We start from the raw sequence: 19,478 nt of genomic DNA, 5'->3' as shown, positions 1-19,478 counted from the left end.
ATGCTTTGACATTTCTCTTCTCTTCTCCCTCCCAACTAGAGCAAATTTGGCTAGGAACACTCTGACCTGCTGAAACCTAGAACCAAGCCTCTCTCAGTCCTGACAGCCTAGAGATGAGAGGTTGAAAGGAGAGGCCGGAGGAGTGTGCCCTGGTACTGGGAATCACACCGAGCCTTCACCTGAAGTCCTGCCAGCACCCTGCAGCAGCCCAAGGTACACATGTGCAAGGCTCAAAGAAGTTACCTGGCAGGTAACAACCTCTCCAAACTGGTTACACTGCTACCTCCTCCCTCCTTCAAAGTCCTACCCTCTACCTGAACGGCATCTCAATACCAGCCCTCCAAGCTACTGCCCAGGCACCCCAGGGGGAGCCTGAACTGTACTTCCTGGGACTGTGACCAACCCGACTAGCTTTCCTACCTGCCCAGGATATAGGACCTAAAGCCACCGGGAAGCAGAGACAGGTGGAAGGGCAGAAGAGTCAGTGGGCCTAGCGTCAAAATTCCCTTACTTTCTTTGAAATCAGAGAATTGTCCAGGCAGTCTTCCTGTGTCACATGCTGGAGGGCCCCTGTATTTCTGGTCTCAATCAGGGATTCGTCTACATGTCTCATTTGAAAGACTTCAGTCCAGAGACCCTACAAGAGTCTCACCATCTGAGAGGTCAAGAAATCAGAAATGTCTCTGCCAACATCCCCTTAGAGAGCCCAGGGACCCCCCTCTGGGGTCCCTCTGGGGCCTCTTTCCTGCCTCTGGATGGGGAATTTGTCTCTGCTAATTTTTCCCTGGTTGACTAGCTGCCCCAAGTGGACATCCACAGTTACAACAGTGACAACCCAAGGCTTACATCACTGCCACACCCCTACTCTCTCTAGTGGTGAGTTATACAAAACACTTGTCCCTCGAGTCAGAGAAGGCTGGGTAGGAACAACTCTGTCCCTAAGTGCTCTATACTACCACAGCTCCTTCTCCCTGTCATATCTGATCAATACTTCTCCAGGCCAGTTCTAGCCATTCTTATCTTTGTAACCTAACCTCCCCAAAAATGTTTCCTCAGAGCCAGAAGGAGTAATGCACCTGTAATCCCAGCACCTGGGAAGTTGATGCAGGAGGATTGCTGAAGGTAGCAAAAAAAAAATTTTTTTGGTTCTTTTTCAAGACAGAGTTTCTCTGTATAGCCCTGGAGTACCAAGACTCTTATCTTAAAAAAAAAAAAAATACAAAAAAAAGCTAAGAGAGGACTAGGGGGTGTGGCTCCTCCTAACTGCCTAACATGTGCAAGGTCTTAGTCTAATCCTCAACACTGCAAAAATTAATTCAATTAGCCTTAACAGCTGTGACAGTTAACTAGGGTACTACAGATAAAATTAGCAATGTTCAGTATTACCATTACCAGCCAAAGAACAAGCTCTAGGAGTTATATGGGGGACACAGGAAACTGGAGATGTGGAGGTGAGTCCCCAAAGCTGCCATGCCTGCCTCAAATCTGTGTACCTTTTTCACTCATCAACTATATATTTATTGAGCACCTACTTAGTGCAAGATCAGTTGCTATGTCATGCTCAAGGACCTGAGTTCTGTCCTCAGCAACAGAGGGACAAAAAAATAAAAATAAAAATAAAAATAAATCACATAGTTCTAGATGCTGTAGGATATTTGAAGATGAACCACAATTCCTTGTCTTCAAAGTACCCGTAATTTTCATCTCAGGCAAAGACATAGCTTTCCCATCTCCCAGACTCAAGAAAAGAAATCAGGATGGCGCATAAAAACAAGCATCTGTGTTTCAAGGAGGAAGCTTTATTTGGAGGAGTGGGGTGCTGCCTGTCCCTGCCCAGCAGGCCCTGCTGGCCTCCATCCCAACAGCAGGCTTTACTTGGCTGGTCCTGCCCAGCAGGCCCTGCTGGCCTCCATCCCAACAGCAGGCGTTACTTCTTCCGGATCTCCAGGGCCTTCTCCTTCCGGATCTCCTTTGCCAGCTCCCCAATCAGTCTCCAGTACTCACTGAACTTCAGCTCTGAGTCCTGATTCACGTCCAAGCTCTTCATCTTTTCATCTAGAGAGCCCACGTCCTAAGAAGATGTAAAAGGCAAAGGTTAGAGACTAGGGCTCTCAGGACAGGGAGAGAGGGAAGCACAATGCCTTCCCTCAGAGAACGCCAATACCTACTCCTGGTCTGAAGGGTAAGGCTATGGCCCCAGGTCTGCACTGCCTGGAGGTTCCATATCCAAGGGACACAAGCAGACACTACGGCTGATTGTAGACTACCTTCCTCCTTCACAAAACACTACCTACACTGCTGCTCATTTACATCACCTTCATGTCTTCTCAATTTAGTCACCACCCAATAGGTCAGGGGACTAGCAAAAATATCAGGTTATCTGGGTTTCTAGGGTGCTCTTGACAAAGAGTGGCGTGGCTATGAAATCAATGGATTCGACAAGCCTACCTTCATGATGAAAGGATTTGTTGCCCAGATAAACAATTACAACATAAATGTCACTGTTGAACAACTAGTGGATGTCAGATTGAAAGATGCGTCAAATAGAGCTTGATTCTCAATGCTGGGAGATTTTTTGGGTGGAGGGGATTATACTGGCTGGTTTCCTCAGTCAACTTGACACAGGCTGGAGTTATCACAGAGAAAGGAGCTTCAGGTGAGGAAATGCCTCCATGAGATCCAGCTGTAAGGAATTTTCATGCCCATTGTGGGTGGTGTCAACCCCTGGGCTGGTAGTCTTGGGTTCTATAAAAGAGCAAGCTGAGCAAGCCAGGGAAAGCAAGCCAGTAAGTAACATCCCTCCATGGCCTCTGCATCAGCTCCTGCTTCCTGACCTGCTTGAGTTCCAGTCCTGACTTCCTTTAGTGGTGAACAGCAATGTGGAAATGTAAGCTGAATAAACCCTTTCCTCCCCAACTTGCTTCTTGGTCATGATGTTTGTGCAGGAATAGAAGCCCTGACTAAGACAGAGGTTGTGTTAGTTTTTAGATGTATTCATTTTATTTTATACGTATGGGCATTTTGCCAACACGTGGTATGTATGTATATCATATACATGCCTGGTGCTCACAGAATGTCAGGAGATAATATCTAGACAGGAATTACAGATGGTTGTAAGCGGCCACATGAGTGCTAAGAACTGAACCTGGGTCCTTTGCCAGAGCAGTGTGCATACTCACTGAGCCATCTCTCCAGCCCCCATGCTCAACATTTGAGCCAACATTTGGACAAAGGCAAAGATCTGCCAAACAGATCTCTAGATGACATGATGTTTGTGCAGGAATAGAAGCCCTGCAAAGCAAATTCCTAGCAGGGTTTTTTTAGCAGCGTCATAAGCTCACTCATTGTACTCAGTATACACTCATTGCTCACTTACAATACCAGCAGAAGGGAAGAGTGGCAAGCAGTCTTAGGTCCTTGACTACAGGCATGGTGATACTACATTATTTATTTCATTTGATCCTCATGATCTGCTAGGATGACAGCCTCCGTGGCACACGGACCTTGTCTATCTTATCCAACACCATACATTCAGTGTCAAGTACACAGCTGAAGTTTGTTCATTAAAGACAGGAAAAAACAGAGGAGGTCTTCAGTAAGTGTGGGTTAAATAAATAAGCCGCTAATCGAATAAGAAAGGTGTGACAAGTCTGCCTAGCAGATAAGAAACTTAAACCTCCGAAAACTCAGATACTGCAGATACTGGTGCCAAGCACAGATGAATAGCCAGAACCTGTATTTGAGTCCAGGTCTCTATCTATCTATCTATCTATCTCTATCTCTGTCTCTCTGTCTGTCTCTCTCTATCTCTGTCTGTCTCTGTCTGTCTCTGTCTGTCTCTGTCTGTCTCTCTCTATCTCTGTCTGTCTCTGTCTCTGTCTGTCTCTCTCTATCTCTGTCTGTCTCTGTCTCTATCTCTGTCTGTCTCTGTCTCTCTCTCTCTGACTCTGTCTCTGTCTCTGTCTCTGTCTCTGTCTCTCTCTTTCTCTCTCTCCTCTCATTTTACACGTTGTGGGTATTTTGCAACATGTATGTGCCTGGTGCCTGGAGGCAAAAAGAGAGTGTGGATCCTCTCGAACAGACAGAGATGAGCCATCATGGAGCAACGGAACCTCCAGAAGGGCCGCCAATGCTCTTCACCATTAAGCCATCACTCCAGCTGGAACCCAGATTTTCTAAACCAGTGATTCCATTCCTATCTGCTACTCTGTATCTTTCTTCCTTGCCTGCACCTTGCCCTCAAAAAAAAAAAAATTAGAAATGAGCCAGGCCTGGTGGGGCAGGACAGAAATCTCAGCTACCTAGGAGACTAAGGCTGAGAATCCAGAATTCAAGGGCTGCCTGAGCTATTTAATGAGAGTCTGTTTCAAATTTTTTTTTTTTTTTTTAAAGGCTATGGTTATAGCTCAGTCTTGGGCAGTTTACTTAACATGCCTGAAGCTCTAGCTTCAACCTCTAGTACCATACACACAAAACTATTTATAGGTAAACTTGGCATAGTAGCACCTGCTTGTAATTCCAGCACTTGGGAAGTGGAGGCAGGGGGATCAGGTCAAGATCATTCATAGCTGCCTAGCAAATCTGAGGCCTGCCTGGGATGCATATTGAGACCATGTCTCAAAAAAAAAAATTAATAGCTTTTAGTTATAAGAATAATAACCAGAAATTTATTATAAATTATTAGAAAATATGAAGAAAAATACTACTTAGAAAAAAAGGAAGGAAGAAAAACAGGAAAGAAAAAGAAAAAGAAACAGCATTACACACAGATGTCACAATTAGGCCTCCTCTAAGAAAACTGAACTAAGGAATTGATTGGAAAAATAACAAATTTCTCTCTCTTCACATCTAGCACAGATTACTTTGGGTTCTATCTGATTGTTATTTTGTTTTGAGACATGACTATATGGCCCAAGCTAGCCTTGAATTCTAGATCCTCCTGCCTCCTTCTCCTCCTCCTCCTCCTCCCAAATGAAGTTCCAGGGAAGGTGGGGGGAAGCCACACTTCTGTCAAAAATGCTATAGAATCTAAAGAATCTCTAGAATCTAAAAATGCTGTAGAATGAGGATCTGTTATGGTTTCTACAGAGCTGACCGGTTAGAATGCCATGATTGTGAGGATCTGTTATGGTTTCTACAGGGCTGACCGGTTAGAATGCCATGATTGTGAGGATCTGTTATGGTTTCTACAGGGCTGACCGGTTAGAATGCCGTGATTGTGATGATCTGTTATGGTTTCTACAGGGCTGACCGGTTAGAATGCTGTGATTGTGATGAGTCAGAATGTTACAGATATGGAGCCAAAAGTATCTTGAGCTATTTTGTATCCCCTTAGTCGTTTAGCCATTGAACACTCACTTTCTATATCTGACTTGATATCAGGTAAAACCTTGGGAAAGTATTAACTAACTGCTAGCTTGCACCAACCTAAAGCTAAGAGAGTCATCACATAGCATCTACAGCAGAGACTTCAGACTTGGCTTAGCCATGAAACTTGCATAACCTGAGGCCCCCACCGATATAATCAGAAAATGCCTTGATTTCCTCTGTTCTATGACACTGAAAACTTCACAGGAAGCTCCGTGTGGTGGCATACGCCTTTAATCCCAGCACTCAGGAAACAGAGGCAGGTGTATCTCTGAGTTTGAGGCCAGCCTGGTCTACAGAGTGAGTCCAAGACATCCAAGACTATTACACAGAGAAACCCTAACAAAAACAAAAGACCTTCATGGGGCTGGGAAGATAGCTCAGTTGGCAGAGTGTTCACCTGCATGCACAAAGCCCTGAGTTCCGTCTACCATACCATAAACTAGGTATGATGGCACAGATCTGCAATCCCAGCACTCGGGAGGTATTCACAAGACTGGAGATTCAAGACTGTTCTCGAACACGAAGCAAATTCAATGCCAGCCTAGGATGTTCAAGAGAAGAATAGGAAGGAATAGGAAGAAGAGAAAGAAAGACAAAATAAAAGTTTTGTCTAATTGCTTCCACCTTCTAATGTGTTATTCCAGGCAACCCAATTCCTATTTCTAGCCATGGTTACTCATAATTGGCTCAGAATAAACTCTTAGTCCCTTTGAAAGCTGCTTTTGCAATGATGTGGAATTACAGTCATGTGCTACCACGCCTGGTGTCAACACAGAACACTCTCTGGGTTGGTTGTTTCCTGAGGCAGGGTCTCATGTACCCTAAGTTGGTCTTAAACTTGGATAGCTGAGGAGGATCTTGAAGTCTGACCCTCCTGCCTTCACCTCTCAAAGGCTGGGATTGCACGAGTGCACCACCAAGCCCAGCTTCAACACAAAACCCTCCTGACACCAGCTATGTGTGGGCATTCATACCAAGCAGTTCTCTGCCAGACACTAGCCAGGTGTCCTGGACTTCAGGCCAGTTCTGACACTGTCTACTTAAAGTAAACATCTTGGGCCGGGCAGTGGTGGCGCACACCTTTAATCCCAGCACTTGGGAGGCAGAGGCAGGCGGATTTCTGAGTTCGAGGCCAGCCTGGTCTACAGAGTGAGTTCCAGGACAGCCAGGGATACACAGAGAAACCCTGTCTCGAAAAAAAAAGAGAGAGAGAGAGAATATACAGTAAGAACAGAGGTGGCGAGGGTCTCAATATTTTTTAAAGGGCTAGGAGATGGAATATAGTTCATTAAATTCCAGGACAGCAGGGCTGGAGAGATGGCTCAGCGGTTAAGAGCACTGACTGCTCTTCCAGAGTTCCTGAGTTCAATTCCCAGCAACCACATGGTGGCTCATAACCATCTGTAATAAGACCAGATACCCTCTTCTGATGTGTCTGAAGACAGCAACAGTGTACTCACATAAAATAAATAAATAAACCTTTTTTTAAAAAAAAAATCATTTTAAAAAAATTAACCCAGTAGTGGTGGCGTACACCTTTAATCCCAGAACTTGGGAGGCAGAAGCAGGCAGATTTCTGAGTTTGAGACCAGCCTGGTCTACAGAGTGAGTTCCAGGACAGCTAGGGCTATACAGAGAGACCCTGCTTCAGAGAGAGGGGGGGGGAGAAAGAGAGAGAGGAAAAAAGAAAAAGAAAAGATATAGGTGTGCCAGTGTCCACCTGTAATCCTAACACCTGGGAAGAAAAGGCAGGAGGATCTCAAGTTCAAGTCCAGCCTGGGACAAACAGAGAGGCTCTGCCTCAAAAAAAAATAAACAAAAGGGCTACAAGAGATGGCTCAGCAGTTAAGATGAGCAGCTGCTCTTCTAGAGGATCTGGGTTCAATCCCCAACAACCACATGGCTGCTAACAACAATCTGTAACTCTAATTCCAGGGGATCGGATGCTTTCTTCCAGCCCCACCAGCACACACACATGGTGCACAGACATGCATGCAGGTAGAACACACATACACATCAAATAAAAATAACAAATACTTAAAAAAAATAAATAAGAAAAAGCTTTCTGTGCTTGGTGGCACTTCCAGGAACATCTTGAACTTTCTAAGACCTGCATGACTTTCTGCAAAAAGTGTGTCAAGCATGAGCCCCTTAAGAGACACAGTACAAGAAGAACAAGGATCTCTGTGTGCCCTACGACAGGCTACGGTGGGCAAACTAAACCTATTTCCTCAAAAAGATTGAAGCTACCAAAAAGATCATGCTAGACTTGAGTGTGTGAGCCTATTGCAGAACTAAGAGGATGATAGCTCTTTAAGAGATACAAGGTGGTGAGATGGCTCAGTGGGTGACAACCTCTTCTGGTGTGTCTTCAACAGCTACAGTATACTTATTGCTGGGCAGTGATGGCGCATGCCTTTAATCCCAGCACTTAGGAGGCAGAAGCAGGCAGATTCTGAGTTCAAGGCCAACCTGGTCTACAAAGTGAGTTCCAGGACAGCTGGGGCTACATAGAGAAACCCTGTCTCGAAAAACCAAGAGATGCAAGTGTTCTGAGGCTGGAGAGATGGCTCAGCAGTTAAAAGCACTGGCTGTTCTTTCAGAGGTCCTGAGTTCAATGCCCAGCACCACACGGTGGCTCATGACCATCTATGAAGGAATCTGATGCCCTCTTCTGTCATGCAGGTATACATGCAGCAGAGCACTCATAACTAAATAAAATAAGCTTAAAAAATAAAACAGTGTTCTCATATACATAAGAGAGAGGGAGAAAGGGAGAAAGGAGGGAGAGTGGAGGGAGAGAGGGAAGAAAGGAAGGAAGGTAGGAGGGAGGGAAGGAGGGAGGGAAGGAAGAAGGGAAGGAGGGAAGGAAGGAGGGAAGAAGGGAGGAAGGGAGAGGGAAAAGGGAGGGAGGGAGGGAAAGAAGTTCAAAATGAACTGGGAGGTGAAGAGAAAGAGCCAAGTGACTGAGTTCTAAGCTGATTTTGTTATGAATTCCAGCACACGGTAAACAAATACAAATGATCCCAAAGGAAAGCATGATGGTGCAAAGGGAAAAGGAATCTCCCTGCTGGAGAAAGTATTCGAAGTAGGTGAGAGGGATGGAATGCTGGTCTTAGAAGCATGAACACATCATGTGAGGACAGGAAGGAAGGCAGATGCTGACGGGGTAGGAGATTTGGGAATGGGGGAAGCACAGGAAACCTTTTTTTTGGGGGGGGGATTCAAGACAGGGTTTCTCTGTATAGCTCTGTCCTAGAACTCACTCTGTAGACCAGGCTGGCCTCAAACTCAGAAATCCGCCTGCCTCTGCCTCTGCCTCTGCCTCCCAAAAGTGATGGGGTTAAAGGCTTGCGCCACCACTGCCTCGCACAGGAAACCGTCTTGATAGCTTACTTTCTCAGTGAGTCAGTTTCTCGGTGACAGAGAGGAGGTGGAAAGAGGTCCTGGAATCTGAGGGAGGAAAAGTTACGACCTAACCATTCACAGGGAAACACAGTTGCTTAGCACGGCCAAGGGTTCCTTTGGAGTTTGTGGTTATAGATTTAAGAGTGAAACAAGTCAACCTGGCTGTGTGCATGTTCCTCTTGGTAGATTCAGCTCTCCAAGTGCAGACACAGATGGTGGGGTCAGGCAGAAACTTAGGCAGCTGGGGGTCCTGCCTGACAACAATATAAAGACAGAATCAAGGGATTTGCAAGCATGACTATAATGATGTGTCTTAGAAAATGAACTGAATGGACTGGAGAGATGGCTCGGTGGTTAAGAGCACTGACTGCTCCTCCGAAGGTCCTGAGTTCAAATCCCAACAACCACATGGTGGCTCATAACTATCCGTAATGAGATCTGATACCCTCTTCTGGTGCATCTGAAGACAACTACAGTATACTTAGATATAATAATAAATCTATCTTTAGGCCAGAGCGAGCAGGGCCAACTAGAGTAAGCAACCTTCATTCCCAGCAACCACATGATGGCTCACAACCATCAGTGCAGCCACAGTGTGCCCATATACATAAAATAAATAAATAAATACTTTTAAAAAAAAAGAAAAAGAAAGAAAGAAAATGAACTGAACAAGGAGATCCATGAGGAAATGACATTGATGGGAGGAAATGAAAATGCAGTAGTCAAGATTAAAGGTCCTGGCGAAGCCAAGACACTCATGTCTGGATCCTGACTAACACTGAGGAGGCCAAAACAGAAGACCACAATGACTTCAAGCCTACCTTAAGCCATACATTATTTTAATTTTTTAATTTTTCAGGGTATTTTTTTTTGAGACAGGGTTTTCCTGTAGTCTTGGATGTCCTGGAACTCATTCTGTAGACCCAGCTGTCCTTGAACTCATAGATCCTCCTGCCTCTGCCAGTTTTAAAGATGTAAGTGTAGCACCACATCCAGCAGGGCTCGGTTTCAATCCCCAGCACCCACATGGCAGTTCACAACCACTCATAACTTCAGTTCCAGATGATGTCCCCAATGCCCTCCAGTTCCAGGCCTGATGCTCCCTTCTGCTTCCATGAGCACAATGCCCACAGTCATACATGTGAGCAAAACATCCTTACACACAAAGTGAAAATGGGAAGAAGAAAAAAAAAAGCTAATCCAGGCTGGAAAGATGGCTCATCAGATAAGAGCACTGACTCTGCACTTCTAGAAGTCCTGAGTTCAATACCCAGCAACTACAGCACCATCATCTGTAATGGGATTTGACGCCCTCTTCTGGTGTGTCTGAAGACAGCTACAGTGTACTCATATATATAAATAAATAAATCTAAAAACATCTTTTTTTTAATATACTATTTTTTAAAAGAGAATTCATGTTCATGTTGGGACTGGGGGCATATGCCTGTAATCTCGGCACTTCTGAAGCAGAGACAGAAGGGAGAATCAGGAGTTTGAGGCTACCCTTAGATACATGAGACTGCCTCAAAAAAGTTCATATTCACATACTTTTTTGTTGTTGTTGTTTTTCAACACAGGGTTTCTCCACATAGCCATGGCTGTACTAGAACTTGCTTTATATACCAGGCAGTCCTCAAATTCAGATCTGCCTGCCTCTGCCTCCTAGGTACTAGGACCAAAGGTGTGTGCCACCATGCCCAGCCCTATTCATACACTCTTACATGCCTGTGAATTTTCATTAAAGATGTAAAATAAACTGTTAGCAGACATGTTAGAATAGCATGCAGACTCAGAGTCAATAAATTAAACCCCTCCACACACACTTCTGTGGAATGATTCCCTTATTGAGGGGATACCATGGGGAGTAGAAAGTAGTCATAGGTGTCCCTTAGAGGCCTGAGTATACTTAGAGTATAGCTCACTATACCTTCATGTATTATTTGTTCAGAAAGGGTCTCCCTCACCTGGCTTCAAATCTTGATCCTTCTGCCTCAACTTCCTGAGTGCTGGGATTACAGGCATACAGGCATGCACCACCATGCCTGGCTTGTAGTTTTATTTTTGTTAAGCCTCCTTTTAGTTTTTACTGTCTGCGAATCTCTGAGAATTCATGTCTGAGCCCAGTAATATGTTGAGAAAATGAGACCAGAGAGACATAGGTAGGACTTAACAGCATTGTTTGACAGAAGCACAGAGCCCAACAATAGCCCATTCCCAATTGCATCAGCACAGCATGTTTGCTCACACACACACACACACACACACACACACACACACACACAGACACGCACACCTACCTGAGGCACCTACCTCACAGAACCACCTAAACTTGCGGTCACTCACATTGTTTTCTGTCACATTACCTGTTCAGTGTCATCACCTGACATACACAGAAAATCGTAGACCTAGAGACCTCTACCAACCTTGAGCAAATGAGGCAGTTGCTGAGTGGCCAGTTCCTTAAATTCATTGATGCTCAGGCTGCCTTTGCGTCCTTCCCGCCCTGCAAAGGTGAAGAAAGTAGTGACCACAGTCTCAATGGCCGCCTCCAGTTCAGTCAGGGGCTCTGCTGCCATCAGTGTGCCAAAGCAGGAGCTAATGTCCACACAGATTGACCTGACAGGGGAGAAACAGACCAGGACAGTCAGGGATCCAAGAACGAGGCTGCCTGAAAGGGTCAATGTGGGAAAGATGAAAGGGTTCAGAACAGGCCACAGTATTGCAGTTTGGGTTCACATCAGAAATCATTTTTATCTGAGTGTCCTTTTGGAGTGTCTGTCTGTCTTAGGGATGCCTCTGTGGTGAGCCTTCCATGTGGCAACCACTCTGTCTGTGAGAGTCTTTCTTTGGAGTCCTCTGAATGTGCTAACAGCCCTAGTAGGGGCTCTATTCTAACAGCCCTTACTCTCTGTCACTCCCTGTCTGAGGGTCAGGAGGTTGGTTGTCTCCAATGTTGATTTATATTGAGACTGGAGTCTCCATCCTCCCCACATACTGGCTACTGTTCCTAGTAGAGAAGCCTAGGGTTGGCAAAGGCCCAATTGAGGTCAGGGCTGGCTCAATCAGGCCAGACCCATCTTCTCTGCTCTGTACCCTCCCTACCGCTGGCTAAGGGGGTCGGAGTATGCTCAGCACAAGAACCCACTGACCTTCCCTGGTACTGTCCATGGTTGACAGGGCCTAGAAAGGGACTCTTCAAACTCCTCAAATCCACAACCCGCAAAGTGTTTGGCCTGGACACCAGGACCCTCGGGGGTCCAGGAAGTGAAGAAACATTACCTACTCATTCCCCTCATTTCTGTCCGTCCACCCACCCACATACTCCTGCGAGGACCGTTGCCTGCTCTCCTAAAGTCACTTCCTGAATCTCTGCCTGAATCCGCTTGGAAGGAGGAGATAGGATAAAGAAAAGAAGGTCTCCAGGCTCTCTGCAGAATCAGGAAGTGTAACTCACCAGGGAAAGAAGACGGGATGCAGCTAACCGATCTGGAGCCCTGAGGCTGAAGTTTAAGAGCACCAGGCAAGGAGAGAGCCACTCCCAAGTCCGAAGTGTCAAGTTTCCGCCTCCGCTGATTCGGGAGAGAGGACCGCCCCTGCCGTCACTAGCCATCCCAACACAGCGCCACGCGACTGGAACACAGCCTGGTCAGGAGGGACCATAGGGTCTCATCTCTCCCAATTATGAGTGCTACTCGGGAGTCTGTGTTAAAGGGACTGCTACTGCTGTTTGAAAGAAATAAATTAAAAACAAAAACAAAATATACCTGGGGAATTCAGGACTGGGAAGCCCCTTCTAAGAAACTAGAGATCCAAAGGCACTCGGAGAGCCTCAGACTAAGGGTCCCATAGCGGAACCCCTATTGAAATTCTTCACTGAGTTCCGAGACAGAAGCCCCTCTCGGAGACGCACAGGCTAAGCACTCCTGGGCAGAATCTTTCCCCTTTCCCTGCTCAGCCTGCACCGCAGCACCCAGCACCACAGCACCCTTCCCACGACCTCCTTCCCGCTAGACTCGGGGAGGTGGTGCAAGCAAGAACGGAAAGGAACACAGGGCAACCCGTTCCCTCCTGGGAGACAGAGGGCGCCTCTGTCCACTCCTGGCCCCTAGCCCTTCGGGTGTCGTTTGTAAAGGGGTGGAGCCGTTGGGGAGGAGGGTCGGCAGGGAAAGACGACTAAAGACAGGTCTCCCCACACCGGTCCAGGGGCCGGCCACATTTGCAGCGTGCCCATCTGTCGAGAACCTACTCCGACGTCAGGCCGAGGCCAACCGTGAGTATCTCCTACCCTGCTTAAGATGGGTCTCTGGCTTAGCCAGCCTGGAGGAAAGGGAACTTCAGAAGGGACCCCAAGGGCCCTGGTAAAGGATACTGTGGTGTCACAGGGGTTTGGGAGGAACCAGTCAAGGGAAAGAGCAGTTCGGGAACTAGGAAAGATGAAGTTTGGAAAGTAGTGAGAGGAGGTGAGTGAAGGTCAGAGAACTGGGAGCCTGTGGTGAATGAGGACACCACCCAGCTTCCAAGTACCAGGACTTCCTACACAGAATCCTGTGTCTCCTGCCAGGGACGCCAGTCTCTAGGTGTGGGCAGGGAGGGGATGCGGCCCTGCTCCTTTAGGATAAGAGTAAGAAAAGCTGTTCCTGCCCCCTCTCCACCCTCGCTCTCTGCCTTCTCCAGAACCGGGGAAGGCAGAGAGCGAGGGAGCATATGCCATGTGATATCATAAAGAAGGGGGTCTGTGGCTGTGTGCACTGTCCCATCTTTGCCTTCACAAAACCTTCTCTCTATCCCTTCTTTCTCAGCCTTGACCCCCCACTTCTCTCTCCTCTAATTTTTCCCAGCTTTGTTTCCCACTGCTCCAACCCTAGGCCTTCCCCTACATAAAACTCTAAGCTGCTGGAGGGTTCCAGGCAACCTCCAGATGCCCCTCATAGATGAGGATGGTAACTGAGCCGCCCAAATTCCTCCCTTGAGCACCCTCTTATCCCTTTGATCAGCCCGGCTTGAATTCTCTCTCCCACTATCTCTGTAACAACTGCTTCTTGTGACTGGAGTTCAGGTGACAGTCACAAGGGCTCCATTGAAGAGCTGGGATGTCATCTAATCAGGACCCATTGTCCAGTATCCTCAGTGGTGAGGAAGGATGTGGACACCTGAGCTGAGACACCTGAGCTGCCCCCGAGGCTATGGAAGGCATGACCCTCCCAGAGCCAAAAGATTGAGGCCCCCTAGCTTAGTAGCCTCTTCTCAATAGACCTCTCCATTCTCCCACTCTCACCCAGCCCTTGAGCTCAAATGACCTCATGCATTCAGCCCTTTATCTAACACAAACCAGCCCTATCCTGCTCCCACCAGAACTACCAAACCAGAGCTGGCCCAAGGCAGGAGCTCCTCTCTAAGGAAAAGAAAGCCTCAGACATTTCCTATCCCTTCTACCTACCTGATGAAAGGGGGTGGCTTTGCAGAGAAAGGGACTAGAACAGGCACTCATGTTAATACACACACACACACACACACACACACACACACACACACACACACACACACGCTGAAAGAAGCCAAAATGACATGCTGAGGAGAGATGGGGAGAGTCAGGCATAATGGCTCGGACCAGTAATCTCAGCACAAGGAGACAGGACTGCCCACAAGTTGAGGATCTGCTTGAGCTAGTTCGAGGACAGCATAGGCTGCAGAATGTGACCCTGTTATAAATAAACAAATCCCAAGCACAAACAGATGGAGATATAGCCAAAAGGACCTGGGCTTAATCCGTGGTGTCTTAAGAGGAAGAGCCACGCTTGCTGACAGGAAAGCTTGGGAACAGTGAGACACCTCCTCCCAACAACTCTTGGATCTCACCCCCTGACTGCTACCCCTCCATCAGCTCACCAAAGATATCAGACTTCTTCCTGGGGTAAGCAGAGGAGGAGATCTTAGCCCACTTAACAGCAACAACAAAGCTTAACTGTGACAGGCCTGGAAGGTAAAAATAGAGCTCGAAGCCTGCCTGGTCCCGTGTCCACCCATGCCTCCCCCCCCCCACCAGCTCTCCAGCCTTGAGCCAGCCACTGCAGATATCTTTTGCAGGTTTTTTGAAAACAATCTAGTTCCTATTGCTTCATCTCCATGCCCATCCCTGACTCCCTCTGACCGGGAAATGATGGAGGGACCCAAAACACTGGACCAGATTTTGGTGTCCTAGGGTTTCTCCTACATTGCAGAACCTGAATGAAAGATAAAGTACAGTGGGGCTCATCTTGTAGCTCTTTGAGCTATTTGAAGCCAGGGTCAGATCTGAAGATTTCCTTTACCCAGACCCCAGATATCCTGAACCTGGTTTACAATTCACTTCCATCTTTGTGGAAATGGGTAGGTGTGCTGCTGAAATGGGCTCTGAGCTGGAGACTGCCATGGAGACCCTCATCAACGTGTTCCATGCCCATTCGGCCAAGGAAGGGGACAAATATAAGCTGAGCAAGAAGGAACTGAAAGACCTGCTGCAAACCGAACTCTCCGGCTTTCTGGATGTAAGCAGAGGATTGAGGTTCAGGGTGGAAGAAGGGGATGGGTGCCCCTGTCTCACCCCTAGTTCAATCCAACCATCCTCCTCTTCCAGTCTTAACTAGATTTTCCAGGCTCCCTTAACTCATCTCTGGAAAAGTCAAAATGTCCTAGTTTACTGGCCACCTGTCAATACTAAGTTCTGCAGATTCATCAGTAACACTGCCTACAGCATAGAATGGAGTCATGAAGAGCCGAGCATAGTAGCATATATCTTCAATCCTAGCACTCAGAAGTAGAGGCAGGAAAGTCAGTAGCCTGGTCTATGTGATCCCTTGTTGAAAGAAAGGAAGAAAGAAAGAAAGAAAGAAAGAAAGAAAGAAAGAAAGAAAGAAAGAAAGAGGGGGGAGGGAGAGAGAGAGAGAGAAAGAGAGAGAAAGAGAGAGAGAGGGAGGGAAGGAGGGAGGGAGAGAGAAGAAGGAAGGGAGGGAGGGAGGAAAGAAGACCAGCCCAGTATGAAGATGCATGCATCTGGACACTCAAGAGGCAGAGGCAATCAGATCTCTAGAATTCTGAGCCAGCCTGGTCTATATAGTAAGACCCTGTCTCAAAAAAAAAAAAAAAAGTTGTAAAATAAATAAGCCACAAAGCTAAGCATGGTAGCTCCCACTTATAACCCCAATACTTGGGAGACTGAGGCAAGAGGATGATCATGTGTTTGAGGCCATCCTAGACTAAATAGTGAGTTTCAGGACTACAAAGTGAGGCTGACTCAAAACTGGACTTGTGAGATGGCTCAGCAGGTAAAAGTGCTTGCCACCAAGCATAAGAACCTGAGTTAGAACCACATAGTCAAAAGAGAGAACTGACTCCCCACAAGCTCTCCTCCACAAAAGAATCTTAGTATGTGTAGGCCCACCCATATATACACAAATAACTAAGTATAAATAATATTTTTGAGACGTGGTCTGGCTATCCTGGAACTCACTAAGTAGACCAAGTTAGCCTTGAACTCACAGAGGTTCCCAAGCCCCTGCCTCCCAAGTGCTAGGATTAAAGGCATCTACTACTCACAACAAACATTTTTTTTTTAGACAATGTCTTACTAGTCTGGCCTAGATCTAACTATGTAGACCAGGCTAGCCTCAAACTCACAAAGATCAACCTGCCTCTGCCTCCAAAATGATATATTAAAGGCATGTATCACCACACCTATGAGAACTTTTTTAAAAAGTAGTACGGGAAGCTGGTGGTGGTGCTGGTGGTGGTAGTGCTGGTGCTGGTGCTGGTGGTGGTAGTGGTGCTGCTGGTGCTGGTGGTGGTGGTGGTGGTGGTGCTGGTGGTGGTGGTGGTACGGGTGGTGGTGCTGGTGGTGCTGGTGGTGCTGGTGCTGGTACTGGTGGTGGTGGTTCTATGCACACCTTTACTCTGCACTCTGGAGGCAGAGACCCACAGATCTCTTGAGTTCAAGGGTAGTCTGGTCTACAAAGTGAGTTCCAGGACAGCCAGGCTACACAGAGAAACACACACACACACACAAAGTAAAACCATGAACTCAAACGCAGAATCTTAGCAGAGAGAGGAAGCCAAAGGATTGTGGAGATTAGTGCTCTGAAGTCATGCGGCTTCTTTCCCGAGGTGGCACTTGAGCCACAGGTTTCCACTGGAAGACTGGAGATAAATTAAGACCTGTAGGAGGTATCCCCTCATGAAAAGAAGAAAGGGAAGCGGGATAGAAAGTATGCCCAGTAGCTTCATTTGACTAACAGATGCAGAGAAGTAGGAGACAGATGCTGTCAGAGATCACATACAAACCTACAGAAGCTTAGCTTCAGCTGTGGCCCTGCTAAGGTTTGCTGCTGCAAAACTTTTGTATATACCCCAACTGTCAATGTGTTTCTTCCTTTTAAAGTAGTGGGAATGGCTCCCACATTATTTGCATTAGTGTTAAAAAGATTAAAAAAAAAAAAAAAAAAAAGACAGGCTTGGTGGCATACACCTGTAATGCTGGCATTCACAAGGCAGACCCAGAAAGATCTCAGTTTCCAGGCCAGCCTGGGTCATATGGTGATTTTTGAGATAGGGTCTCACTATGTACCCCCAGCTGGCATGGAACTTGCTATGTAGACCAGGCTGGCCTTGAACTCACATATGCCTACCTGCTTCTGTCCCCACTGAGTGCTAGTTTTAAAGGCACCACTATGCCCTAAAATGATTTTGTGTGTGTTCTTAATTAAATGAAACAAAGTCTGTAAGGCTCCCAGCTTAGCCTTGTCACATTGTAGACAATCATGTATGAAGCTTAGCCCTTGTCACATCGTAGACAATCATGTATGAAGCTTAGCCCTGTCACATCGTAGACAATCATGTATGAAGCTTAGCCCTTGTCACATCGTAGACAATCATGTATGACAACTGATGTAACTAATAATTCCGCTTAGCTCTGTAGGTCACCAGTTCTTAGCTCACCAGTCTTTATGGCTGTAGCAGACTCTACTCTAATTATTATTAAATATAGTATATTTAATAATAATATAAATATTTAATAATAATTAAATATTACTCTCTCGCTTGCTCATTTCCACCTCCTTTTCAACCACCACGGTGGCTCTAACTTAGTGATACACACTTCTGTCTCCTTCTACAGGTCCAGAAGGATGCAGATGCTGTGGACAAGGTAATGAAGGAACTGGATGAAAACGGAGATGGGGAAGTGGACTTCCAGGAGTATGTTGTGCTGGTGGCCGCTCTCACAGTGGCTTGTAACAACTTCTTCTGGGAGAACAGTTGAGCACAGTTCGTGGGTGGCGCCCTTCCTCTCCAACTTGTCAAGACTTTCCCTTTAGCATGCTTGCTCCTCACCCCACCTGTACCTCCTTGCCCAGTCTCAACATGCACCAAGGGCGCAAGAGTAGCAGTCCAGATCTGCAACTCGTTTTAATAAAGCCTTCTCTCTCACAAACTGTCAATGTCTGTGTCCTCTGGGTCTGGCTATATGTGAAGTAAGGGGTGCTCACTCCCAACACCTTATCCTGTCAAGTTTACATTATATCTTATTTAAGGAACACTCAAAACCCAGGAATGTAGGGGTCTGAAAATTTTAGCTGGAATCCAAGTGTCATTGGCTTCTTAAGGACTTGAAGGAGTAATTGGTAATGCCAGCTCTTGAAGGATGAAGCAGGAAGATTTGGTGTTCCAAGCCAGCTCATACTACATAGCCAGATCTTGTCTCCAAAACCAGAAATAAACAAGCCATCAAAAAATCTGAAGAAAAGCCGGGCAGTGGTGGCACACACCTTTGATCCCAGTACTTGGGAGGCAGAGGCAGGTGGATTTCTGAGTTCAAGGCCAGCCTGGTCTACGGAGTGAGTTCCAGGTCAGCCAGGGCTATACAGAGAAACCCTGTCTCGAAAAACAAAAACAAAACAAACAAACAAACAAACAAAAAATCTGAAGAAAGCTAGAAATGGTGGCACATACCTAGCTATTTAATCTCAACACCTGGGAGGCAAAGGCGGATCTCTATGAGTTCAAGGCCAGCCCCTAGTTTGTATAGAGAATTTCAGGACAGCCAGAACTACATTATAGAGACCCTGTCTCAAAAAACAAACAAACAAAGCCGAGCGGGGGTGGCACACACCTTTAATCCCAGCACCTGGAAAGCAGAGGCAGGCGGATTTCGAGGCCAGCCTGGTCTGCAGAGTGAGTTCCAGGACAGACAGGGCTACACAGAGAAACCCTGTCTCGAAAAAAACCAAAACAAACAAACAAACAAACACACCAGAAGAACTTTTTCCCAAGCTTCATTCAGTGTTTATTGATGTCTCATCATTACTAGACATTATGTAAGAACTAGGGATACATTAGTGGGGAGTACAGATTTGCTTTATTGTTATTATTTGAGGTGAAAGACCCACCCTAAAACTAGCCACATCTTCTAGCGGCAGTCTCTATAAAAGGATGTAGAAGAGTCCGGTGTGGGTTTTCAATCCCAGTACTGAGAGGGGTAATGGGGGGCAGGAGATGGATCCTTGTGAGTTTGAAGCCAGTCTGGTCTACACAGGGAAACCTTGCCTCCAAGAGAAACAAAAAAACACTACAAATAGGGATGAGAAGAGAGCCAGAGCAAATCAGCCAGGGTCTAAGGTCCTAATAAAGACTTTTTACAGTTTATCGTTAGCTCGGGATTGGGGGGGGGGGGG

The 19,478-nt window shown here is 46.6% G+C and overlaps 2 protein-coding genes across 2 annotated transcripts; one reads left to right on the top strand and one right to left on the bottom strand.

Annotated features, from left to right (window-relative positions):
* Window positions 1-1,779: 1,779 nt before the first annotated feature.
* Window positions 1,780-12,361, bottom strand: S100a13 (S100 calcium binding protein A13). The gene is made up of 3 exons (XM_031376056.1): window positions 12,233-12,361; window positions 11,202-11,394; window positions 1,780-2,071 (listed from the first exon to the last, which is right to left on the bottom strand). Exons 2-3 carry the CDS (start codon window positions 11,352-11,354, stop codon window positions 1,928-1,930), a joined length of 297 nt encoding a protein of 98 aa, XP_031231916.1. The 5' UTR covers window positions 11,355-11,394; window positions 12,233-12,361; the 3' UTR covers window positions 1,780-1,927.
* A 496-nt stretch (window positions 12,362-12,857) lies between these two features.
* S100a1 (S100 calcium binding protein A1) lies at window positions 12,858-18,240 on the top strand. Its single transcript, XM_031376057.1, has 3 exons — window positions 12,858-13,048; window positions 15,149-15,302; window positions 17,924-18,240. The coding sequence occupies exons 2-3, from the start codon at window positions 15,162-15,164 to the stop codon at window positions 18,065-18,067; spliced, it is 285 nt and encodes a 94-aa protein (XP_031231917.1). The 5' UTR covers window positions 12,858-13,048; window positions 15,149-15,161; the 3' UTR covers window positions 18,068-18,240.
* The last annotated feature ends 1,238 nt before the right edge of the window (window positions 18,241-19,478 follow it).

The sequence above is a fragment of the Mastomys coucha genome, unplaced genomic scaffold (genome assembly GCF_008632895.1).
Source record: "Mastomys coucha isolate ucsf_1 unplaced genomic scaffold, UCSF_Mcou_1 pScaffold16, whole genome shotgun sequence".
NCBI lineage: Eukaryota > Metazoa > Chordata > Mammalia > Rodentia > Muridae > Mastomys > Mastomys coucha.
This window is presented reverse-complemented; position numbering and strand designations above follow the sequence as displayed.